The sequence below is a fragment of the Mollisia scopiformis genome (genome assembly GCF_001500285.1).
Source record: "Mollisia scopiformis unplaced genomic scaffold LY89scaffold_13, whole genome shotgun sequence".
Lineage (NCBI taxonomy): Eukaryota > Fungi > Ascomycota > Leotiomycetes > Helotiales > Mollisiaceae > Mollisia > Mollisia scopiformis.
Window position 1 is genome coordinate 1017856 of NW_017263593.1, and position 25001 is coordinate 1042856.

A 25001-nucleotide genomic window follows, 5' to 3' on the forward strand; every position below is an offset into this window, starting at 1 on the left:
AAGTTACTTAGAGACTTCCTATATCATTCAATATAAACGATTTCGTGACACATTCTGCATCACACACATCTCACCGAGAGAAAAAAAACACAAGCCATTCATTCCATTCATTCATTCAATCTCTCTTTCTTTCAATCAACCGGGTACTGTACGTACTATACGTTTCGATCCTGTCTAAGGCGTGATAAATTTGTACATTGGCAAGTGAAAAAAAAAGCAGCACACTTCTTCCCCTTCCGCCCCTGAAATTCCCCCCCTCTCGCTCTAACTTCTTCCGATCGAAATGATAATTACACAAGATTAGGATTGATGGGCGGCCATGCCAATCGAGTTGTTTCCTCCGTTGAAGGCCACGAACTGGGATTTGAACATGATGTCGCCGTAGATCTGGAGGTCGGATTGGATGGCTTGGAGGCCGCCGAAACAGGCTATTTTTCTCTTCATCAGCATTGCATACTCACAAATGGAATTTGGGGATGGGACAGGGAGAGGGAGGGATAAACATACTCTGACCAGTAGCATCCACGGCCGCGAAATTAATATCATCACCGCGAACAGTCGCCATATAGTTTCCTCCCACATCGACCGCCAAATCAGGCAAGTTCGCATTACAAGGGAAGGTCACGCCTCCCACGGTAGCATTGTTTACCGCCCCGGTAACTTGGCTGTAGTACGCGTTGACGATCGCAGCGTTGGCCAACATAAGGGTGGTTCCGGTATCAGCGATGGCTTGGCCACCGGCAACAGTCATGGTGGCACCGGTACCGACGGCGAACTTCGAGGACGAGAATTGCCAGAAGCCGTTCGTGGTGTTGACTGCTGCCCAAGAGAGCGAGCCGTTGAAGCGCGTGCTGTCGATGGCGCCGAAGGTGTAAGCTCCTACGGAGGCCTTGCGGAGATCAGCGGTGAACACGGGCATGGCGAGGCTGGGCATGGCGTTGTCGAAGAAGGTCTTCTGCGCGGTGGGCTTGACGGTGTTGAGCTTGGAGAAGGCGAGTCCGACGAGGCCGTTGGATTGCGTGTCCTGGACGAAGGAGGTCGAGACTGCGGTTGCGAGTTCGATGGCTTGCGAGGTCACGGTGGCGCCGCCGATGTTGACGGTGTCTGTTCCGACGTTGCCAGCGGCTCCGGAGCCGTCACCGTACGAGATGGAGAAGGTGGCGCCTTGCATGAGCTTGAAGGAGGTGGATTTCTGGGGGTTGAAGTTGGTGTGTCCGGTTTGCGAGGCTGTTGCGAGTTGCGTGTTGAAGACCCAGAGATCGGAGGAGCCGCTGTCGAAGTCCATGACCATGGTCTGGCCGCCGATGGAGATGGGAGCCAGGTACTCGACATCACCTTGCTCGGGGGTAGCAGCCACGACGCCAGTTCCCGCGGTGGCATTGGTAGCACTAGTTGTAGAGTTGGCAGCCGCAGACGCGGTACCGGCCTTGTTTCCCTTCGCCTTCTCCTTCTTCGCCTTGTCGTCGGTGGCTCCAGTGAGATCGGCCAGGGAGTTCGTCAGGGCGTTGGCGGTTGATCCGGCGTTCGCTGAGTTCATAGCATCAACGAGACCCTCGGGGAGGGCAACGCCATATTTTCGGTATGCCTTGATCAAGGCTCTCGTGCCGGCACCAGGTGTGCGGCCTTTGAAGGCTGGGTTGGGGATTCGCTCGACGACGAAGCTTCGCTTTTGTTGGGTCTGTCTGGGAGCGGCGAGGACGAATGTGGCGAGGGCGAGGAGGAGGAGGGTTTGTAAATGGGCGATTGAAGGCATCGTGAGAGAAAATAATCCACACCAGGTGGCAGCTTTTGCGTTAATGAGTGGTGGTTGTAATCGTCGTCGACGACCTCTTTTGTATTGCTTTCAAAGAATGGCTGGCGGGTTTGAGGGAGGTATCAAACAAAAGATCGATGCTCAGCACAAGGTGGTAAGGGAAGAACAAAAAAAGATGAACAAGATTGGATGCCCGCCCCAGGAAAAAAAAAAGCTTGCGAAAGGAAAACAATAAGATCGAAGCCCGTTGAACGAGAAGAAAGGTGAATATAGTTTAAAGGAAACTGAACATGGGAGGGAGGAAGAGGAGCAACTAAACAGGAACACGCGGCTTGAGGAAGAGAAGAGATCCAAGATGTTTACGCATGAAGTCAGTCTTGCCTTCTATAGGGATTGGCTTGGCGGCACTAGGCCGGGGCCAAAACATGGGAGGTGCAGTAGGTGCTTGATGTCCGACAGCTGGTGTGGCATGATGGTGGGGAAGCGAGCTCAATGCAGACAGACCCGATACGGACGCACCCAGTCTGCGGAGACAATGCCCTGGGATCCTGGGTCCTGGGCAGGCTGGGCTGTGTGGGCTCTTCATGGCGTTGTCTGTGCTCACTGCTCCTGCAGCGGAGGGGGCGATGATTCGACGGATGTTGTGTGTGAAGTTGAGAGCACAGGAAGATGAGAGGCCGAGAGAGAGCACAGCCAACCAGCCAACGTTCAGTGTTTGGCAGGAATCCAGGATGATGGACGACGACGTTTGGCTCTAACCTCGAGCTGAGGCCCGTACTGTACCCAGGCCCATAATAGCATAGTGGCCGCAGTCGGTGGGGGGAGGGAAGTGTGCAGCTACTGTACGTCCTGGTGACATTTGCATTGGTATCTGCATCTAGAGCTCTGAGTACCGTACTGTACTCCCTAGTTGCTGCTGCTGTCAGAGAATGAGTGAGAAAGTGAGGTGGTGAGTGGTGTCCAACAGCGTCAGTGTCAGGGGTAAAGGTGCAGCAGCGCGGCTCTCCTCTGCACTACAGTACTGCGAGTGAGGTTCATTTTGGGTAAGGTCAGGGGTCAACTGTGGGCGGCACTGCTAAGTCAGCAACGACACCAAGCCCGGATAGGACTCGGCAGTGTGCCAAGACGGTGGATGCGGCTGACGTGGATGAGACACCGAGATTCACCTGGAAGTGAAGGAGAAAAAGACCATCATCTGCTTGGATCAGATGGAGAGGATTGCTGCAGGGTTGCAAAAATGGAATGGAATCCACTGAATCAAGCTCTCATCGCATCTCACTTCAATCCCATCCCATCCCATTCCATCTAATCCTGCTCCTTCAATGGCGACGACTCTTGTTTGGTGGTCCTCGATACGCTGAGAGCAACGCAAAAGTGCCGAGCCGAGCCTAGAGCCTGTCCTGGTCTGAATCTGATACAGTACACACTTGAATTTGACGCCGGTACGCGAGATGATCGCATCCCCGTCCATGTCCCCTTCCCTTCCCTTTCACTTCCGAACCTGGAATCCCTCGCAGCTCATGCCCGCTCCCGTGATTAGATGCTCATTACGAAATTCCAATTCCATGATAGCCATGCAATAAGATCACCATGGCGTGGAGATCATAAAATCATCCTCATCCTTGAATCAGCCAGAAACTCGTGAACCCCAATCACTAATCCTCCATTGAAGAAACCTAAACGCGCGCATATTATTCCTCAGGAATTTTTTAACAGGGTAAGTAACAATAGCAAGAATAGTACGTGTCACGTTGCCTTCCTCACTGCATCTGCACAATCCCGAATTTAATCCTCTACCTCCGTACTCGTACATACCGTCCCATCCACCAAAGAAATAAAATAACAAACAAAAACCGTCATACATACGCACGAAAACTCTTCCTTCCTTCATTCCCTTCCCTTCCCTTCCCTTCGCCGCGGTTGTGGCGTGCGTGCGTTTCAACCCGCCGAAACAGGACAGCAGACAGCACGAAACGCTGGCTTGCCAAACCAAACTTTTCTTTTCGCCTCCAAGCTAATTAATTTCCATCCATCCACTCGATTCGTTTTCGTCGTCAGGAAACAACCGACCGCCCTTCCTCATCTCCGTTTTCGTTTCCAACGATCGATCCTCATCTAGGATAGGGTAGGGTAGGGGGGAGAACAGGCAAGCGCACCCGAACGCACGAGAGAGGCTTGGCATTCTCTTACACCGGGTGACGGAGGAATGGTGTCACGTTGAGAGGTTGCGCGGTTTCAGATCTGATCTGGGTGCGGCGAGTGGGTTTCATGCGATTGGTTCTCGTATAGTAGTGGTAGCTTTTTCCTCGTTGCTTCGGTTGGTTGGTTGGTGGAAACGGGTGATAAAACAGATCGAGTTGCTTGTTCGCGTCCGTGGTGAATGAATGATCTTGTGTGCGTACGAATTATTCTCCGAGATGATCGTGCCATGGTCTATGGAATCAGATCATTTCAACCCAGTCGCTGTTTGATGGTTGCTTGGTTGGTTGGTTGGTGAGGTTTGTGGTTCTGTAGGCGAGGCGAGGCGAGTTATCCATGATTCCTCACCACAACGACTGTACCTACCTAGGTAAGCATAAACAAAACAAGCATTCCAAATACCTCCACCTACCCAACATCAACCTCAACTCCATATTCCCATTCTTCTCTTTCCATTCCGCATCTTTCAGATAAGCAAGCAACGCATTATTCCCTCCCTACCCACTCTGCCTCTCTATTTCTCTCCCGTATAGCCTCAACCAACATCAGACATCAGACGAAATGCCTCCCTTCCTCCCTCCTTCTAACCCTCTAACCCTCACCCCTCCCCTCATCAAACCGATCCGATGATCATTCATGCCTTCCTTCCTCCCTCCCTTCATCACATGACATGACAAAAAACAATTACCTAGTTTTGCAACCTTCCTTGTCTTCCTAAGGCTCGGAAGGAAAAAGTATAATACTACCGTAACACCAATGCGAGAAACGAGTGAGTGTTTTGCATACACACACAAGCCTCCATACTAAGGAAACGTGAGATCTGCACAGCCATCTTGGATGATGCGAGCGGGAGGGAGGGAGCGCGATCTTCGCGGGGTTGAGGCTTGTATCTGTGCGGTGGCTGGCTTGTTTGGGTGCTTTGAGCTTTGATCTTTCTTTGCTCGGGACTTGGACTTGTTAGAGGGGATGGATGGCTTCGGTGGTGTGGTTGGCCGGTTTGACTGGGCTGGATCTAGATGTGAGGCTTGGTGAGATGGCGAACATGTGCCAAGTACCGAGTATAAGCCTGGCAATGCTGGCTTACTACCATGGGATGATAGGTATATCGCCACTGGAATAATTGTGGTAGAGACTTTGTCACGGGGTGAATGAGATAGATGACCGAACAATATATATAGTACGTTGAACGTTATATGCATCTAGTGCGACATATATGTACCTTATATGCAATTACCCAAGCATGAATATGACCTCATTCGAGCTCTTAACGATCAGAAATTATGCACCAATCCCAATGAATAACCCCAACAACCCAAATGCAAATCCTAGAAATGATGAATGAAAATCGTACCTCGTAGCCTTGAGCTGAAAGTAACAGTATCAAAGGGTATCGTGTGACGCCCACAAAAAAAAGCTCTGCGTCACTAGAGATGCAGGCAAGAACTCCATATATGCAAAAGAAGTCGTCTCAATGTATTTACTTTCAAATATAGCCACTTGGCTGCTATCACACCCTTCCAGCAGTGACTCGTCTTGGACTAGAATAGTTCAAGGGTATCTCTTCCTCGTCACTGCTTGAGTCACCCATCTCATCCAAAAGACGGTCAATAGCTTGTCCTCGAATTCTGTCTCTCGTGACAACCTTTCCTCTCACGTGGCGTTTGTACTCAGGAGCTCCAGCTTCACTACTCTCTGTGCTGGCACTAGTGGCTGTAGGTTCGAATTCCACTCTTCTACCTGGAGCAACTCTGGCATGGACGTTGAACTCGGCACGTAAGGGGCTCTGCTGAGGTGAACCGTGATTTCTTGGCGGTGGAAACGCATGACCCATATTTCCCGAGTTTCCAGGACTGCTCATGAACAACAAAGTTTCAATCGCATCCTGCTCTTGAATTGTTTTCTGCGTGGGCGTCTGCATAGTAGCGTTCTCTCTCAGGTCGGAACGGTGCGGTGTGCGAGGAGCTGAGGCATTGTAAGGCGAGTTAGAGCCATGATTTGGGAGGGTGGGTGGTTTGCTGAATTTGGGAGTTCCAGATCTGCGAGACGTAGGAGTAGGACGAATATCAGCGGGGGGTCCTAGAGAAGTAGATGGCGGAGAAGTGATAGGTCCATGAGGAAGGGCCGTCCTTGGAGCTGGGTAACTTGTGGTTGAATGGTCGCGCCAGAAAGACTCATATGTTCGAGATGGAGGATCATTCCTAGAGTATAAATCGAAATCGGCCGTATGAGCTTGCGAAACCGAAGACATGTTACTTGGTTGCCCTTGTACATTCGCAATTGCGGTACGTGGAGAAGTTATTTGATTGCGACGACCCTGTAGAGTCGAAGAAGAGGAGGTTGGAGATCCAGCTTGAGAAGCAAGCGTCTCTACCTCATCAATTGTATTCGCTTGCCATCCATTGTTGACTTTGATCATGGCGTAAGAGAGACGCGTCCGGAGTTCAGAAGAAAGCTGGTTCAAGTCAATATCTGGCCGTCTGCAGAATTGATTGCTGCCTACCTCTCCAATCCGACTACTGGCGACAGAAGACACATTACTGACCGTACTTGTGTTTCGTGAGTGTCCTCGAGGCTTCGCACTGTCCGGTGAACTTGATGATGCCTTCACTTGTCCATCGGCTGTCCTCTTTTGACCAGCAGATGCTGGAATGGCGAGACTCGGTCGCGTCGGACCTTCATTACTTAAAGGTGGTTGTTGTGCCGCAAGTTGCGAAAGTTGAGATAACTGTGACAGCTGGCTGTCGGCATTCGTGCTTTGTGACGAGAAGGCCTCGGTAGATGAGGTTGGAGGCGTAGAGACGATATCGTGGCTGTCGGTCGTCGACTGAGAGTTATTACTAGATGCTGTTCGGCGACCTGACCCTGCGGTATCGTGCTCCTCTTCGTAAATTTCATATCGAGCCATCGTCTTGTTAGTTTGTGAGGATCTTTGTGAAAGCGGATGGGTTCCTGCAGCATTGTCGACAATCTTATTGTTCGTCGTAGATGGTTCCATGTCGATACCCGTCGCGTTCGACGAGACTTTATCCGCGGTATCGCGACTCGTGCTCGTGCTCGGAGTCATGGCCTGTGCGACTTGACCGAGGGCAGCTATTGCGAGCCGGTGAGGTTCCATTCAATGATGGAAAGTCCAGAGAGTTGGCCTTGAATGCGCACGATGGGATACTATCTCTTCGAGTCTGACAGATGTAAACAAATTCGCCGACGTCTTGGTGCTACTAGTGGTGGCGGTGATGGCCGGGATGCTACGGTTGACTGATATGAGGCGCGATCGGCGCAGTCGCAACGATTGAAGCCACGCGTTCCTTCGCTGTTCTCCAGGCCGACGTGTCAACAGCTTCAAGATGTCGCTGTACGAGTCGCGACCGGTCGGACAGCAATTCGATGCAAATAAGAGGAGAGTGAAGGTTGAATTGGGTGGTGGTTACAAGTGATTGTTGTGTGCGATGTCGAAGAACGTGTACCCGTCAGTCCCCCACTTCAATAGTAGCGCCAATATGCACGCGAACTGGTGCGAAGCCTCGTGACCAGGGGCGGGGAATGCGGATGGGTCTGGCCAGCTGAACGGTCGTCGTCGATCAGTGGCTGCTTCCCGCAATATATCCTCACAATTATGGCGGATGTATGCAATCAGAGACGGTCAATGAGAACGTCAATTGCATTGCGAACGTTCTTCGAGAAAGAGAAGATGAAAGGAACTCATTCGAGCCTTCCCCATTCGAGACAAGCCCTCTTGCCTGGTCCCGTCAAGGTGTTCTGGACCAAACTTTTTAGGAAAAAGATTTCTTTCCTCTGGTCATATATCCAAGGCTCGACGGGAAACACATTTTGGATCTGATCATTGTTCGTATTGAATCGTACCGTACGTGGCTGTCGTCCCAATTGCTTTGGAAGTACTTCGTCTCTTGCTTGCTTTCCCTCCGTTATCTGTTCGGACAGTGTGTCGTGTCCAACTTGCATTCATTGGCCTGGAGAGATCTTCGATGCAGTTCAATCGTACATTTGTACACGTCTGTATACTTGTACACTATATCTCGCTTATACGAAAGATATCGGGGAAGTTGTCACGTTAGTCCAAGACCAGCTGGGCACCTGCAAGTCCTCAAGAGAGGAGCTTTTGTTGGGAGTTGGCACAAACCCATGACTACACCAAACTTGCTCCGTATTACCATGAGTGATTTTGATCTTGGAATAATCGCACTTGGTTTCTATATCAGGAGATAACTTTGTAAAAAGATCGGGAGGTTTTCTTGTCGTAAGTGCGCCGTGAATGCCGAGGTCATACGCGGTGTTGGGGATGTCCGCTGTACGGAACTCAGAACAGTACTTGCTTCCGTTTATAGAGTTGTGGATTGACTCCTGCATCTCACCAAACACGATCAAATGTTCTCGTCGTCTATGCAGGCCAACCTTCACATCATTCACCTTAGTCCTTGCCGAAAGCTTTACATGCTGCTCAGCGAAAACTTATCTGAGCACTCGTCTCTGTTTGAGATGACACGCAATGCTTGTTCTTGTATTTTTGATTGTACTTACAATCAGAGCTGTCGAGAGTCTCGACTATGCATGCATGTAATATGAGAAAAATAGAGAACTGGCAAGGCTACCGCGACCTACATCAAAGAACATTAGTTATCGTGCAGCGTGACAGCTATTTAGAACTGTCTGGCATACATGTGCTGGGAACAATAGTCTAGCGTATCAGCTCACCATCCGTTAAAGTATTTTCCTTCGAGACCAACGTTATCAACTAGGAACGAAATCACTCCTATAGATTATGGCTCGCGTCCGACAGGTTTAGAGCTGTCACACGCGAAAATTCTACCAATATCATGGAACAAGCGTTGCAACCCAAGATCGCGTCGGGGATTTGATTCGCGGCTGATCTACAAACGATCAAGTCCGCATAATCTGCCGCCCGGTACCAAGAACCAGCATTCAACCCCCGTTCTGATGAACCTCTGCAGTGCATAGAATACTATCATCGCAAGGGCATTATCATTATCAGTACCAAACTATTGGGTAGTCACGTAGAGTGCGCGGCATGCAATATGTGATAATAACTTCAGATGGCCTGTTTACCACCGCGAAAATGTTGGGAGTTAGGCTAATATCTCTATATGAATCCCGAACTCTACTTCAAAGCCTCAAATTGTTTGTCCCTAATTTTAGACTCGTTGCCGCATCTTTTCGATATTCGACCTCTCGATCGTACTCTCTTACCATCGGTTGCCATTGTTCGATGATGACGCCGCTCTTCGAAAATTTAGGATGAATGCCTCGTGGAGCTGATCAGATGAATTCGCTACCGAGCAAACGAATGGTATGGTTCCCATGAACTTCGACTCAGCTCGGACCGCCATATCCGATATTGTGGCGTTCGAATATCACTCTTTCCCACCATACAAAAGTATGTTCAACCACCTTGGCCTCCGCGTTCGCGAAGTATCTGCTTGACGAGGTGCAGCTCGGACATAAGGAGATTCTGTCTATTTTCTGATGAAAGACTGTCAGGAGAGAGATGCTTTTCACACGTTCCTATATGTGACCCTCGTCATGAAAAGTATAAGACGAAGAACCTGCACTTCAAAGCTTGCATCCAAGAACTGATCAACACAAACGTCGTAATAGACTCAATCTCCCACCTCAGCTATCTTTCTCAACAAGCTTCATTAACTTTCACCTTCCCAAACACTCAAGACTTCTTCAAGATGAAGCTCTTCACCACCTTCATCGCCATCTTCCCATTGGGACTCACCCTCTCCATCCCCGAAGTGCGAGACCTCACTACCACCACCGCCGCTCACAGATGCAAGATCATTGCTGGAGCAGATGTCAACTGCCACTACTGCGACCAGCTTAGTTGTGATGTCGTCAAGGTGCTCCAGAATCAGCAGACGTATAACTTCGACTGTCTGTGTCCTAATGGCGAGACTATTAACAACATTGGGTCAGTGCTACCATTCAATTCAAGTTGATCAGGAACACAACGTTAACGAAAAGTAATCCAGAGCCTGGGATCATAATCCGGATTACTCTTGTTGGGTATGGGCCAACACTACGGATTATAATTGCCCCACCATTGGGAGTAGTATGTTGTCAATTCTTAAACACTTTCGTAACAATGAACTGACCAACTTACCACAGACGCTCTTCCTGAGTGCAGCTTCTGTGGCAAGTAAAAGAGTACCTTGCGCGACAAATTTGCAGTAAGGAATGCTCGAATGACGGGCAATTGAATGATGATCGCCTGATGTATTTTTATATTTCACGCTTCTTGTTTCTGATGTCCAAGAAAGTAGGGGCAGAGTATCACAAACCATGCAATTTTGTTATACGCAATTTGTTTGCAGAAATACTCCAAATTTTTCTTCACTTATTCAACGAATATGTCTTGGCTATATTTCAAAATTTCTCCAACCTAATCACTTCATACGCAGGCTCCTCGTAAGGATGCGCACTGGAATTGATAGCCATTAGCCCGTGCCCCGCACTCGACCACTTACATCTCAAGTCAAGCGCTACCTTGAACCAAAGCCCCTCCAAAGACTTCAAGGACTGACTAGCTTACCTCTTCAAAGCTTCAACAGCCTTCCTAACCACATCTTCCCCTAAGCAAAGCGTCTCCACCCTAGCCTCCTGAACCTCTTCAAGCTCCCCCACTTTCCCAATATTTGGCTTCGCAGCGTCGCCCGGACGGAACTGGCCTGTACCCATGGCAACCCAACAACATTCTGTATAGGTTCCTGGTCCAGAGTAGCGGCCTGCTCCTGCGGCGAAGATGGCAGACTTGCAAGCTTTGAGGGCCGATGGTGGGACAAAAAAGATTAGCTTGAAGCGCGCAATAGTTGACATGGCGAATGCTGCTTTTGGTGGTGGTAGATAAATCACAGGGCGGATTTGTGTTGACTAGGTTGGTTTTCTGAAATTGTCTGATCTTTATATCTGCAGGTTGTTTGCTCTGAGGTGATATGAATGGTACGGTGCGCGAGAAGCGTCAACTATGCAGAGATACCTGTATATGCATGATAGGGGAGACAAATGGTGAATCTCGCTACCATATCAACCCCGCAGCCACCACGTTCATCCAACAATTCAACCTTGCTTCTCGACCATCCAACCTTATTTCCCAGCATCAACGACCAATCCTAGTCCGGAGCGCACGCCTTATACAATGGTCGAATATCCCGGAGAGTTGTATGAGCACGAGGCTTTGCCAACCCCGTCGTCGTTTAGAGTACTGGAACTTCTACCCGGCGTGGAAGGCGATCCAATTTCTTGTCTCTTGCGCACTGCACATTGGGCCGACTTACCGGTTTACGAAGCTATATCTTATGCTTGGGGCGATCCAAATGCCAAGGTTCCGGTCATCGTTGATGGGAAGAGGCTCGATGTGACCGCGAATCTTCAGACAGGGTTGAAGCATTTTCGATACCCAGATTGCTCTAGAGTGATGTGGGTCGATGCTATCTGGTAAGCAGATCAAATTGTTTAATTTATTTACGAATGATTTCTCTTACAATCTCTTTTATCTCTTGATCGAATGTCCAATAGCAGCCTGTTAGTGTTGAAACGCTTTTTCACGTCTACCAATCTCCAATATCAGTTCTTGCTCTAACGATTCATTTCGAAATAGTATCAATCAAAAAGACATCCCTGAACGAGGCACTCAAGTCGCCCAAATGCGAAAGATCTATCAAAATGCCAAGACCGTCCTGATATGGGTTGGGCCCGATTCCAAGGACCACCAAGCAAGAGTTGCAATAGATTCCATCCTCACAATATCAGACTTCTTGTGCCAGAAGCTTGGAATACCAGTCTCAGAACTCGGGTCAGCGGACAATCTTTACCAAGAAATTATGGCCAAAGCCGGCGATGTTCTTCCTGTTCCAAATGAATGCGATTTCAGCACCGAAGCCATGTGGAAGTCCCTGGTCTGGTTCTACAAACATCCGTACTTCACTCGGGTCTGGGCGATCCAGGAAGTGAATGCCAACAAAGAGCGCTTACTTCATTGTGGCCTTGAGAAGGTCATGTGGGATCGAGTCAGTCTGGTGGCTTGCTACATCACAATGGAAACTGCATTCTCAAAAGCGTTTGGCTTCTCAAATGCATATTGTTGGTGGGCAGCAACTGTGACGACAGATCTAGTACAGCCAAGGAACTGGCTTCTGATGTTATACCTTGCATCCAACTTCTCCTGCTTGGATCCAAGAGATGTGATATATGGTCTGCGGGGCATGATGAAGATTGAGAAGGGAGCTGAGTTGTTGGCGCCTGATTACAGCAAGTCAGTAGAAGAAGTTTATCGGGACTCGGTCGAAGCAGCCCTCGTGAATTTCGACAAAACAGACGTTTTGCTCTATGTTCAAGGCACCGAGGATCCTTCTTGGGTACCACGATGGGAGATACCGATGCTGTTCCGGAACCCTTTCCGGTTTGGCAAGCCACTGCCATGGAGACCCGCTGGTGAGACAAGTCCTACGTGGGAAATCGACAAGGAATCAAGCATTCTATCTCTTTCTGGGTTCATTGTTGGTCCGATCAAGTTTATCGAACCTTACAACGAAAGTTGCTTTGGCAATTCAATGACCGAATCAGACAAGGGACGACAGACATTGAAAGAAACTTGGCAGAGTATACTTGGGACAATGCGAAAAAGTCTATTACACGTCCCTTTCAGTGCCGACGAACTCACCACCGCTGCAACATCGTTCTCCTTCGGTCTCAACGAGAAGAGTGATCCCGCAGACGAGCATCTTTTACTCCACAGGTTTGTCGCATACTTGAAAATCGCGCTTGATGAAGAAACATACAACATGTACGTACCTGCCGAGGTGTCCGACGATTCCAAAAATGCCGATGGAACTTTATTCGGAAAACCGGTCTGGGACTTCAAATACCCCGAATCGAGCTTCTTCATCACTGAAGACAAATATATGGGCTGTTTGATCTCATCAGCCAGACCGGGAGATGTGGTGTATGTTGCGCGGGGAAGCACGTATCCTCTAGTTTTGCGCCCAGATGGCGAGGAGTTTCGGATTAGGGGCTTCGCGTATGTTCACGGATTGATGCATGCGGAGAAACAGGGTTTGGGAGAGAAGGTTTTCAAGATTCGTTGACGGTTTAGGCATCAACGAGCTTCTTGAGTACTGGAATTTCTTCTTCGCGAATGACATCTCTGCAGTCCGTAGAGGAGAAGTGAAAAGAACAAAACAAACGATAATCCAGCGCAGACCCACATAAACACATGTGCTTTCGCGTCAGTGAACCACAACTTTGGATTCTACACCGACTTTTAATGTTCCAATGTGCGTTTAGATCCTGGGACATTATGAGTAGACATACCAATCTGAAGGTGTTGCACAATGCTTCCCAGGATGTTGTTTGTGAGACTGTCAATGATTCTCACTTCACCAAGTGCACGTGGAGGTAGGGTTTGACCAGGTGAAGAACAAATCAATGGGAAGCATTAATCGTGTCCCACTGACCTTTGGTCGGGGCCTTATTCCGCTATCCCTCCGGGAGTGTCACCGATTGAAATGCAACACGTAGTGACTTGCAACAGCGCTAAGAGGTAAGCTGCCCCACAACTAGAATTAGTGAGGGATGCATGCTACTTTTGCATTCTGATAAATACCCGCAAGCCTTTTAGCGCTGTTGCAAGTCAACTACGTGTTGCAAGTTAATCGGTGACACTCCCGGAGGGAGTGGTCTGTGCATTGAATAATTCACTAGACCACTCCCAGAGGTCAGGGGGACACGATTATTGCTAGTTGTTGGAAGGCAATGAGTGCATGAGCCTGATTTTGAAAACCATGGGTCCTAAAGCAAAGCTAGAGCTCTTTAGGAGATATCTCAAACGCCGATCCCCCTTTCAAAGTTCATTGCCAGTTGCGCTTGGTACCTGTACCCCGCTTTCTCTTCCTAAAACATGGATAACGATAAGGGAGGAATCATCTAAGGTTGATGTACACTAGCTTTCCCATTCACTTCGGTATTTGTTCGTCAAGACTACATAAAGAGGAGCTTGTTCGATCAAATCCACCATCCCTTCTTCCTCTTTTCCAACAAAACTTTCAACTTGACTCAATTCCACACCAAAAAACATCACCTCAACAAACAAGACTACGATATCAATACTTCAAAATGCCTTCTAAGGATGCTTCTGGTTCTTCCTACACTCCCTACACCGTCACTAGTAGCGGTACCAACTCTCAAGTATACCCACTTATACACCGCTTTGCGCATCCTCGATACTGATTAAAATATTTAGGGCAACAACTACGATACCCGTGAGCAACCCAGCGGCCCTGCTTACCACTACTCCAACTCTGGTATGACATTTTCCATACTGTTAGAACGAAGCTGACACAACCACAGATGGTTCCTACTACTACGCCAACGGCAATGGCTCCACCTATCACAACTCCGGTAGTGGCTCCACTTACACCGCTCCCGATGGCAATGTCTACAAGAAGTAGAGGTGGTAGACCGAGAAAGCTCTTTTGGCGGTGACGGGAAAGGGCGAGGCTTAGGTGTTTATTGCGTTGACTTTCGGTGCGCTTTTTGGGACAGCGAACAGGATTGGCTTCGGTCGGTGACTGGAATTGAATGAAGACTCTTGCAGTCACATTTCCACCTTGCACCTTTGCGCAGCCTTGAGCCTTGAAATCAATAGTGCCTCGCGAATGCGCCTTCCCGTGAGACTGGTAAGAACAGGGGTCGACTTCCCCGGAAAGTGCTGACACCCCCACGCTGGGCACGTGTCGTGAGACGACTTCACCACCTTGCCATTCAATAGTCGTTGCATTACCATCAGGCATGCTCTGTCATTTCTGGTCAGGTACAACTGTGCTTGACGCTCGTGGCTGAGCCACGCCTCCTTTTGGCTTCGTGCCGTCCCACATTGCTGCAAGGCTGTGTTTTGTTGCAACCCTCCTTGAGTAAATCTTTTCCTTTTTGGCCTAGTTCTAATATTAGAATATTGATAAGTACCCGGTGTCTTTGACCCCACCAGCTCCTTGGAGAACTTAAAAGGTCAGGGGCTGGCCTGAACTTTGATGTTACCTAGGCTAATCAATCAGCGTATCTTGTTGTCTTCTTCCTGCTTTCTTGTTGGAGACAGCGACGACTTGCACAACCCAAAGAGACTGCCACCATGGGTTGGGTTTCGAAGGCAGATGCAATTGGAAAAATCAAGTGGTCGCTATATCATGGTGCTCCATTACCAGAGCAATTGCCCGATGGTGATTGGGGCATCAATATGGTGAGTTCCGGCGGTACCGAGAATTAGATAGGCTGGACTGACCTCGACAGCAAGGAGATTATTACTTGAATCATTTCGACGAGTGTACGTATGATCTACTGTATTTGCAAAGAGTTCCTAGCTAATTTGTACAATAGGTGAGTCTTATTACTATTTCAACGCAGACGGGTCTTGGTATCACTGCGACGGTACGCCTGGCAACCCCGATGCTCTAGGCGCTGCGAAATATGTAACTCCGCGCGGTGACACAATCCAACGACCGTCCACTACCGACGCATCTCGACCGAATAGTGGCTACTTTGTCGGTGTTGACTGGAAGACTGGATACGAAAGGATATACTGGGACGACGGGATGGGGAATTTCGCCAGGACATTCCGAAAAGATATTCAAGATGTGGAAAAGCTTGACAAGTTCAAGGTCCGGACGGCCCGAGGGTCAGATGGAAAGGAACTCGTTTTCGATGTGGCAGACGATGGGACCTATGAAGGTCCTGACCCAAAAATCATCTTGGCCATGAAATTCGAGAAGTCAAGGGAGGAGAGGAGGACGAGCCACTTGAGTCATTTGAGTCCACGGAAGATTCCATTACCAGCAAGCCCACCGGTGTCTCCGGAGAAGCGTATCACCGGCATGGTGGGAAAGAAGCTGTTCCCGGTTTCAGTTAAAGTCGAGCCTGTCGATGATGATCCTTTCATGGTCCGATGATGTTTGGTTTTTTGTTTGGAGGTGAGTGTTAACTCAGAGATTTCAGGGGCTACGCTTTGAAGCATTTCGAGGTTCACGAAGAATTCATAGTCCTGTATTTTGCTAACGTCTGCATAGTGAGTGATACCCAGCTTGGCCTACAAGCGACCGACCAAATTTTGATAAGTCTACTTGTTACCGCAAGGCGTTATTGAGCAGGGAAATTTGAAGCGGATCAGTCTGACTGCCGAGATTCGACTCTGCGCGACTGATCTGATTAAACTGAGTCATGTAAGTGCTGTGCATATGGGTGATTGACAGTACATACATGTCACAAATCAAATACTTCTACCAAGATCCCCAAGAGTTGCTGCCTGCCGCCTTCCCACATGCTTCAAGTGAAGACGTTGAGATGTATGAGCCCGACCTTCTACGACATAAGTGATTTTCTGAATTTTGGCTTTCTTTTAAGCGAGTCTGACTTATCTTATTTGCGTGTTGCTTCAATCTATTTGTTCTTCGCTTGACCTCGAGGCGAAATTCATAAGCGAGTATATCAGGGGTAAGCGAGAGGGCCGACAGTTTATTCCCACGCTCAACGCCTTCTTCAATGATATGCGTAGAAGTTTCATTTGTTCAATTTCGTACCTGTAAGAAATACCGTCGCAATCCTTTCATATTTATGGACTATATGTGTTCCTCTTGTGACCTCTGGAAAGTTCCATGAATCGTGGTTCAAGATCAATCAAATCTCCGTTCAAGACCAATTTTCGTACAGAAATCGCTTTTTCAACTCAAGCTCTACATCACGAACTAAACATGGGAGCGCACTTCTCGCCCACAATATATCCCACTGTATCATGAGCTTCCACCTTGATTTCAATCCCTTTTGAAACGCAACCTAAACTCTCTCCCGACCAAATATCTGTAACCTGGAAGGCATCGTGCTCTTTCTCCAAATGTGGAACCTCTTTCCATACAATCGTCTTTGGTGCTTTCGTACCGAGAGTATTCAAAGCTAGGACCAACGTGCCTTGGGAACTCTCCCCGCTCCAATATTCAGCTGGGTTGGTGGCATTGAAAGTCCAATCTGGATTGGTACCCCACTTATAAGGCGTTGCTGGTGCTCCGAATAGTGGATCTTGATGGAAAGCTAGCAAATACTTGTTTCGAAGTATAGCCACATGGGTCGCAGGTAGAACATCTAGAGCGGTCCCGATGATCAAAGGGCTTTTCATCGCTGCCCAAAACGCAAAGTGTGATCTACTCTCAGCCAAAGTAAGATTACCGTTTCCGATCTCGAGCATGTCCATATCGTTATGACCCCAGAAATTGACACTATTCAAGAGAAAGGTGTTCTCATTCAGGATTTCGGCGACGCGCGCCCACCACGGATTGATATCTCCGGACATTCTCCAAGAGTTTCCTGTTGCGTTTCCCCAGGTTACAACATCTGCTTGTCCCCATTCACATAGACTGTATAGAATCGTCCTATTTTGAGCAAGTAACGCATCGCGCATAATGGCATATCGATGTGCCGTGTTGCTCGTGCTCCAATTGTAACCCGTGGGAGCATCAGTGCTTGACTTTGCGCAAGTACCATTGACAAAGGGTCCATACTTCTGCCATTGATCAGGTACACAAGCGTCGTATGGATCTGTCCAATTAGATGGTACGTAGCAATTGTCGTACTTGAAATAATCGATGCCCCAGGCGGCGAAAGTCGCAGCGTCGAGATATTCATGTCCGAGCTGGGCAGGATATCCAGCACATGTCTCGGTTCCAGCGCTACCGTAAATACCTATTTTTAACCCCAGAGAATGGATAGATTTTGCAAGTCCGTCGATTCCGGAGGGGAATTTGATGGGGTCAGGAATTATCTGGCCGGTTTTGTTGTCGCGACCAGATTTCACGGCCCAACAGTCGTCGACTTTTGAGCGTCAGCGACATTTTGTATCAGCGGAGAGTCCACTGACTATTAACATACTCGTAGCCGGAATCTTTAAGGCCTAGGCTCACGATCTGGTTGGCTGCTGTCAAGAGTTTGGTTTCGTTGATGTCGCAGGCGAAAGCATTCCATGAATTCCACCCCAAAGCTGGAAGTTTACCCTGCAGACCAATAAATATCATTATGGGTGTAGGTTTGAGGAGATAGTTACCACATCGTCTTTCTGTACTAAGCATTGAACTTGAGAAATGGCAAGCCATATAGCAAGAGTGATAGAAATGAACATCATTCTGAATTTGCCACGATCGTCAGTGGTAGTATTTTGGACTCTCAAAAAACTTTTACGAATGGGTCATCTTTTCAACAAAACTCAAGTGAAACTGCGATTCGAGGAGCTTCTTTACTTGAACGTGTCTCCCAAAATAGGGAAAAAAAACTCAAAATACTTACCCCTCACCTGTACCACCGCCGGCCCGTGATCGCCAATGATCCCTGGATCCATCACTATGGGATATTAGTAGATGGCCCTTATACCACAATATGCACAGCTGATCCTTGACATCAAAATAAGGTTGTCCACTCCAGTAGATGTCCTTCACCCTCTTCGCTAATAATAATGCCGGCCACCTTTCTCAATTTAGCTCGGAAGACTTCGCTCCGCATCCTGCCTCCACGACCACCATTTTTGATGCGTTGCTTCCACTAAGGCCCTTATGAAAGTTAGAAAAGCGATGTGGAGATGAAAGCGTGATGCTAAGTTTGTTGTTTGTACTTGGTAAAGATGAAGCGCTCTCAGCGCTGGGTGCGCGATTTGCGCGTTTCGTGCATTTCGCGCGATTTGCGGGGTTGGCGCATTTTGCGCTACTTGCGCTATTAGTGCCATGATTGCTCTTCACGATGCGAATTATGAAAAGAAGGTCAGACCAACCGTCTACGCCTCCGCTCGCTGATAACCATTAAATACGAAACAGAACATAGGAGAAATTGAAGTGACTTCATCTAAATTTGCAACGTTAATCTTATAGAGCCCCGCTCTTGAGCTTGGTGGAGAAGAGGATCTTCTGAGCGGAACCCTCGGGCCTTGAACATGCAATGAGACTATTTGCATCTAGGATGATCGGAGGAGTTCTCTGCCGGAAGGCGTAATTTGAGCTGAGCTTTTCTTTCCGAAAATTGAGATGCATTTCTAGCATTAGCAGAAGGCTCACGTGTTCCCATCAGATTTGATTGGCTCAACCTTGAAGGGCGACGGGAAGAACCTGCTATGAGTATTTGCTCTTTTGAGAGGAAGTACATCAACTGCTTTAGCAAATTACTTCGCGCTCGCTTGATTGAATCTTGGGTTGTCGCTCGATGTCTTTCTTTGGCAATCTTTCTTATTCGTGCTATACCACTTTTGTTTAACGAGTTCACGTAATCGAGCAGTATATGTGTTTGCCTTAGTTGATTGTATGAATCTCTTGCAGTGAGCCTTAATATCCGGTCCGTGACCGTTGATCGCCTTTATATACAAGTCAAAGTGACATGTCGGGTGTAGCAAAGCAAGCGATGAACGCCGATTGCGACATTAGTTAGGGTTATACCGACTATAGATGAGATATTTAGGTTTTTGTAATTGTCGAGCAAGAGCGGGGGAGACAGTCGAACTCCATTGCCGAAAATTGTCATTTTCGAGAACGGACTTCTCCTCTTGCCGGCTTCCTATGCTCGCAGACGAACTCTTCGACGCACAATTGAGCTTTTGTTGAGTTTTAGACCTAGACTAAGATCAATGGGCAGGCATGCTGCGGTATTGTCAATATTCGATGAACCATCTGCGTGCGAACGAAGGATGGAAATGAAAATCTTCGTCACGTGCCTTCACGAAATTCCCGTCTCTTCAGCCCCTTCGCACCTTCCCGAAAGACTCTGATGTTACAGTACCAACTCTGTACGAACGAGCCAATGATTTTCGACTTACCAAGCCTACCAAGCGGCACAAAGCTAGGTTCTTCTATTTAAACCACGTTTTCCACCTTCTCTCACCTCGCTTCTTCCCCATCAAAAATTTTCACATCCCCACCTTCAAACATCGAAATACACGACACCTCTCATCACATATCTGCCAAACTTCATCAGATATCTCAATATGGAGGGCAAAACTATATACTTGGTCACTGGAGCGAATAGAGGTATTACCCCTATTAACCCTATTTATTTCACGTGGATCTCTCGGCTAATCTCGCTTCCATCAGGCATCGGCTTTGGACTCGTTCAAGCCCTCCTTCTTCGACCCAATACTATTGTCATTGCCACAATGCGAAATGTATCTCAATCAGAGAATGGATTGTCTTCCGTGGAGACTGCGACTGGAAGTCAATTGATCGTTCAAGCTTATTCTCCCGACTCTGACCCAGCGGGCGAGGCGTCGAAGTTGACGACTTCGCTCAAAGCCGAATGGGGAATCTCCAAGATCGATGTCGTGATCGCCAATCTGGGAATTGGTACCGACTTCCACTCGGGCTTGGACTCGACATCAGAATCAATTCTTAAACACTTTCAGACCAACTCTCTGAGCCCCATTTTATTGTTCCAAAAGCTGTATCCTCTCCTCTCCACGTCCAATGACCCGAAGTTTATCCTGATATCTTCTTCATTAGGCTCCATTGGTGAGATGGAAGGAGGTGTCCCTAGTCTCGCTTATGGTATCAGCAAAGCAGCAGCGAACTACTTTGTCAGAAAAGTGCATTTCGAGCACGCTCCTATTACCAGCGTGGCGATTCACCCAGGATGGGTCAAGACTGAGAATGGACAGAACTTCGCAGATGCAATCGGAGTAAAGGAGCCACCAATGACTATGGAGGAAAGCGTTGAGGGGATCCTGAAGCAAGTGAGTTGCGCTCCCTTTACGTGGACTTCGAAGTCTTGGAAGAAAATATTTCTGACGTGACTCAGATTGACAATGCGACGAAGCAGACTACTTCTGGAAGCTTCGTTTCTTATGATGGATCAAACATACAGTGGTGAAACAACTTTGAGGCATGAACCAATGTGGATTGCTCTCCCAGTGATTATAGGAATTGTGGACAAAGATCGTTCTTGGTTTTTATGTTAGTGAGCAAGAAGGATTTGTATGTTGATGTCGGGTAGCTTATTCTAGAGAGGTGTTTCGAAAACGTGGCCTAATTCTTGCAAACGAAGAAGAATGAGTACGGCAACCCTAGACGTCCACTGCTGTTCCAGAGATCTTCAAGCTCGCTTACTTGGGATTAGTGATGCCCTCCACCCGCTTCCTAGCCCCAAAAGTATCAAGACGAATCAGTAGATAAATGAAAAGCAAGTGCCCATAGAAGCATCATCTATCCTTCCGATTGCATTTCATGGAACAGAGAACTAATTCATGCTTGCAGTTGTAGTCGACTTTCATCAGGCAACTTGAGCAGCATGGATTGATGCAACGTTGCGAACGCTCCTTGAAATCTTATACATTTGAATACTTCTGGCCCTCGCAATCTCTTCCGGAGCAATGCACACCCATTCACTTCATCAAGACCGTCTGATAAATATATACCAAACCCGTCGCTTGATACATGCAACATACAGAACCAGAACATTGTCTGCAAGTCAATCCATGATCCAACGCACCCATGATGATCAGATGAAATGTGCTGACAAAGTCCCGTTAGCACGAATTTTACCAGGTGTGGTTGGATCGAGCAAATAAGATGATGCCATTAAAGAGGTTTCAAGCAAGAGATACGCCTGCAAAATCCAATTCCGAGATATTTTTCATTGTTGAGGTAAAACTGAGCGAGTGGTAAGCACGAACCTTCTGAGCTTTGAAAAATGAGAAACTACTTTTTTTTACCAAGACAAGATTAAGTTTGGGTTTCTTCCATGGCTTTTTTGTATTCATTAATGAATCTTTCTTCATTCCTTCGCACCGTTTCTGAATCAATGTCGATTCCATTTACAAACAAGCGCTTGAAAGTCACAAGGGGCCGAGGATGCTTCTGTGCCAACTCTTCTTCTTCCATGGGCTGTATCGAAAGCTCTTGTCCGGGATTCGAGCGGGAATCCAAAGAGGAGTCAGAGCTCTTTTTACGCCTCTCCATCTTTTCGTATCGGCGGTAAAGCGCAGCCCTACCCTCTTCTAACCACGCTTTCTCTTCGGTTTTCCATTCGTCTCTTAATTCCACCTCACAACGGTCGACCCAGAGTGAAAAATCAACATTTTTCAATGGGTACCAGTTACTGTAAAGAATGACCTCCTTGATCCACGAGTTGATTGTAAGATCCACCAAATCCATATCAATGTCCGAAATGTTGAGAGCGATCTTGGACAACCCGGGAACAGCAAGAAAAAAGTCTAAGCAAGTTTGCCTTTCGAGAGACATTGGGCATATTATATCACTATCCCAATTGACGTATGATTGAGGGGCTCCAGTGAGTTTTAATCCATGGGACAATCGATGACTGAACCCAAATGCCAGTGTATAGTCAGTCAAGGCAATTCTTCTGGATTCCTCGGTAGCATGGAGGACATCAGGGATTTTGCAAATGGTCACGTGGCGCAAGCATGCGTGGTATGGACCTCGTGGGGTACCCATTGCATGCATGCTAAGTTCTCCAAGTTCCACGGTCCAGATGTCGACGATCCTTCTCTCATGGCAAGAATATCGCCACTGCATCAAGTTAGTAGAGGACTATCCGCTTTACCCAGAAGGATCGAGGGAGATTATGCGTTCTCGGGGGATCGGAAAATAAGGAATCTGCAAAGCAGCTTGTGATGAAGGTGTTTGCTCCTTACAATGTTTTGTCTTAGATCGAGCGGAAGTCTTGGAAAGCAAGTAAAGCCATGATTACTCATTTCGTTGGGAAGAGACTGGATTGGGTTAAATTTTTCTTGTCGATGAGGGGAATGATTGCTAACCATTTTAATTAAACGTTGTTCAACGTTCTCCAACCTTATCCAACTTATCCAACCTATCCAACCTATCCAACCTTATCCAACCTTATCCTAACATTCATTGGATTAGGTCATTTGGCGCTATTCCGGATAAAGATAAGTGTCAACCGACAAAGGTGCTTGGGCGCTTACCGTTTCTCGGAAGGCACCACACGTGATCGCACTCTTGAAGGTCTCTACCTACCTAGGACCGCAATTTGGTGGTCTTCTGTTAATGATCACAAACGTCCAACGAAATCGATTATCCTACGGACGTGTCCGTCAAAGCTCTAGCCACGCAACCCCTACCTACCCTACTTTGCCATCTTTGCGGATACAGATGTCGCCATCGAAACCTAAGGTCATTGGAGTCGGCACTACATGCTATGTGACGACCACAGAAAACAAAACCGTCCTGAAGGGGTACCGAGTCTGGTTTGACGGGAATCTCGTCTTTGATTACGGGGCTGCGTGCGAGGAGCGCCTAGCCCGGGAATACACAATCTACAAACACCTCGGCAAACATCCTCGAATTTTGACGTGCTTCGGCCTTGAAGAGGTGCATCCTGGCGTCCGCTCGCTTCGTCTGGAGATGGCTCCCTTGGGGTCCATCCGCGCGTACATACAGAATAAGTCAAACAGCCCACCTCCTATCCGACAGCGCCTACAGATGGCCCTTGATGTAGCTGCCGGCTTAAGCTACATACACTTACGAGGTGCAATGTCATGCGATCTATCTTGTTCAAATCTTTTCATCCTAGACGGACTCCGCATTAAGCTTGGCGACTTTGGCGGGGGTCTCCTTAACGGGTTCGATTTTAAATGGGACCAGACGCACGAGTCTCGTTACCACTTGCCTTCACGAGGAAGGCAGTACAATGACGTGCCGCTTATGAAGAGGGAGCTTTTCGGCCTGGGATCGGCTATATATGAAATCATTGCGTGGAAAAGACCCTTTCCGGAACTGAATGATGACAAAGTAGATAACAAATATGCTAGGGAGGAGTTTCCACCACTTCACAGCAATGTTGCTAGACACATAATTTGGAATTGTTGGACTGAAGCTTATGCAAGTGCGCGAGAAGTCGCCAGTGATTTGGATCAGATTTCAGATATAGAGTCGTAATATTTTTATAGAGAATATCGCAAAGACAGTATCAAAATGAACGTCTCAAAAAAGAGCATGGAAGTTCCATTAAGCTCCTCCACAATAAGCAATGGTTTCATTCATCTCGATTCAGAATGGTGAGGTCTCCACTCATGGCCGTTTCCCCCCTAATGCTAACTGGACATAAATGCGGACTTTGCGGTACTCCGGCTACTGAGTCAAGTAGGGCAAAAGGGGCAATCATTGTTGGAGGTGCTGCTGCCGAGAGCCATACTTCCGTCTAGCTCGAGATTTGGGCAATACAGGCCGAGCTTCGTGTTACACTCATCGGTGATCTTGCGGGTGGTCGTGACATGTTTGTCTGTTGTCTTTTTATAGTTCCTGTACTTCAGCGTAATATTGACGTACTTGCACATCGCGGAGATGAAAGTCTGATTCTGACCCTTGTTGAACTCTCTGAAAAAGATCAGAAAGGTGAGCGTCGGGGACTGGTGTTGGTGTTTGGAGAATTATTGTACTGAGAAGAAGGCATAAACGTTTGGATTTATACTGCCGCTTCCAAAACCTTTGGAGGCTTAACATCTCTGAACTCGTTCACGCTCGCCGAGCAAGGGTTCTAGCTCGACCCTTCCCTAACCCTGTATTCGCTTGCATATGCACCAAATGCTGCAAAAATCGAATATGCGGAAGATAATGTGGTAGCGTGGCTGCGAAGGATGATTCAGAACGCTGGAGAGATGGCTGTGGGATCACAAGGTGCACCTGAAAGTTGAATCCTGGGAGCTCGCGCGCAGCAGATAGACAAATATGCTTTCAAATACTCCTGCTTTAGGACGAAATGGTGTGCGAATGAAGTGTTCTGGGGTTTGCTGAAGTAATTGCTAAAATAAAACGCAAATAGGAAAGTTCAAAGTAGTCGTTGAAGGCAGACAAACTAACGGAGATTAGGCGGCAGTAAAGATAGCTAAGCCCGAATCGGCTAGAGCTTGCACGTGTCTCTTGATCTATTCTCCTTTTCTCATGTGGTATTACCCTAGGTTTGTGTGGCATTAATGGTTCAAAGTGTAGTGTTTCATAGCACCAAACAGTCCCAAATAAGACGTAGATCTCCA

The 25001-nt window shown here is 47.8% G+C and overlaps 11 protein-coding genes across 11 annotated transcripts; 6 read left to right on the top strand and 5 right to left on the bottom strand.

The window, feature by feature from the left end:
* Positions 1–64: 64 nt before the first annotated feature.
* LY89DRAFT_85000 (aspartyl protease) lies at positions 65–1956 on the bottom strand. Its single transcript, XM_018223458.1, has 2 exons — positions 508–1956; positions 65–428 (listed from the first exon to the last, which is right to left on the bottom strand). The coding sequence occupies exons 1-2, from the start codon at positions 1751–1753 to the stop codon at positions 301–303; spliced, it is 1374 nt and encodes a 457-aa protein (XP_018070860.1). The 5' UTR covers positions 1754–1956; the 3' UTR covers positions 65–300.
* A 3349-nt stretch (positions 1957–5305) lies between these two features.
* Positions 5306–7359, bottom strand: LY89DRAFT_85018 (uncharacterized protein). Its single transcript, XM_018223459.1, has 2 exons — positions 6453–7359; positions 5306–6404 (listed from the first exon to the last, which is right to left on the bottom strand). The coding sequence occupies exons 1-2, from the start codon at positions 7065–7067 to the stop codon at positions 5460–5462; spliced, it is 1560 nt and encodes a 519-aa protein (XP_018070861.1). The 5' UTR covers positions 7068–7359; the 3' UTR covers positions 5306–5459.
* Positions 7360–9426: 2067 nt separating this feature from the next.
* Positions 9427–10397, top strand: LY89DRAFT_85059 (uncharacterized protein; the record flags this gene model as incomplete). The annotated part of the gene is made up of 3 exons (XM_018223460.1): positions 9427–9902; positions 9964–10043; positions 10100–10397. Coding segments are annotated over 3 exons (591 nt in total), but the record flags the coding sequence as incomplete, so codon positions are not given.
* Positions 10291–10911, bottom strand: LY89DRAFT_685458 (uncharacterized protein). The gene is made up of 2 exons (XM_018215091.1): positions 10524–10911; positions 10291–10412 (listed from the first exon to the last, which is right to left on the bottom strand). The coding sequence occupies exons 1-2, from the start codon at positions 10805–10807 to the stop codon at positions 10358–10360; spliced, it is 339 nt and encodes a 112-aa protein (XP_018070863.1). The 5' UTR covers positions 10808–10911; the 3' UTR covers positions 10291–10357.
* A 215-nt stretch (positions 10912–11126) lies between these two features.
* LY89DRAFT_734609 (HET-domain-containing protein) lies at positions 11127–13074 on the top strand (the record flags this gene model as incomplete). Its single annotated transcript, XM_018219923.1, has 2 exons — positions 11127–11425; positions 11589–13074. 2 exons carry the CDS (start codon positions 11127–11129, stop codon positions 13072–13074), a joined length of 1785 nt encoding a protein of 594 aa, XP_018070864.1.
* A 750-nt stretch (positions 13075–13824) lies between these two features.
* LY89DRAFT_685461 (uncharacterized protein) lies at positions 13825–14592 on the top strand. The gene is made up of 3 exons (XM_018215092.1): positions 13825–14173; positions 14229–14289; positions 14336–14592. The coding sequence occupies exons 1-3, from the start codon at positions 14102–14104 to the stop codon at positions 14434–14436; spliced, it is 234 nt and encodes a 77-aa protein (XP_018070865.1). The 5' UTR covers positions 13825–14101; the 3' UTR covers positions 14437–14592.
* Positions 14593–14767: 175 nt separating this feature from the next.
* Positions 14768–16267, top strand: LY89DRAFT_782760 (uncharacterized protein). Its single transcript, XM_018222617.1, has 4 exons — positions 14768–15221; positions 15272–15305; positions 15359–15998; positions 16045–16267. Exons 1-3 carry the CDS (start codon positions 15114–15116, stop codon positions 15925–15927), a joined length of 711 nt encoding a protein of 236 aa, XP_018070866.1. The 5' UTR covers positions 14768–15113; the 3' UTR covers positions 15928–15998; positions 16045–16267.
* A 348-nt stretch (positions 16268–16615) lies between these two features.
* Positions 16616–18251, bottom strand: LY89DRAFT_617769 (alpha-galactosidase 1). The gene is made up of 3 exons (XM_018210812.1): positions 18066–18251; positions 17883–18015; positions 16616–17836 (listed from the first exon to the last, which is right to left on the bottom strand). The coding sequence occupies exons 1-3, from the start codon at positions 18141–18143 to the stop codon at positions 16713–16715; spliced, it is 1335 nt and encodes a 444-aa protein (XP_018070867.1). The 5' UTR covers positions 18144–18251; the 3' UTR covers positions 16616–16712.
* A 1644-nt stretch (positions 18252–19895) lies between these two features.
* LY89DRAFT_707726 (NAD(P)-binding protein) lies at positions 19896–21053 on the top strand. The gene is made up of 3 exons (XM_018217632.1): positions 19896–20025; positions 20089–20723; positions 20789–21053. Exons 1-3 carry the CDS (start codon positions 19983–19985, stop codon positions 20858–20860), a joined length of 750 nt encoding a protein of 249 aa, XP_018070868.1. The 5' UTR covers positions 19896–19982; the 3' UTR covers positions 20861–21053.
* Positions 21054–21711: 658 nt separating this feature from the next.
* On the bottom strand, positions 21712–22703 carry LY89DRAFT_670024 (uncharacterized protein; the record flags this gene model as incomplete). The annotated part of the gene is made up of 2 exons (XM_018213138.1): positions 21712–22518; positions 22644–22703. 2 exons carry the CDS (start codon positions 22701–22703, stop codon positions 21712–21714), a joined length of 867 nt encoding a protein of 288 aa, XP_018070869.1.
* A 418-nt stretch (positions 22704–23121) lies between these two features.
* On the top strand, positions 23122–23907 carry LY89DRAFT_586691 (kinase-like protein; the record flags this gene model as incomplete). Its single annotated transcript, XM_018209382.1, has 1 exon — positions 23122–23907. The coding sequence occupies one exon, from the start codon at positions 23122–23124 to the stop codon at positions 23905–23907; it is 786 nt and encodes a 261-aa protein (XP_018070870.1).
* Positions 23908–25001: the final 1094 nt, after the last annotated feature.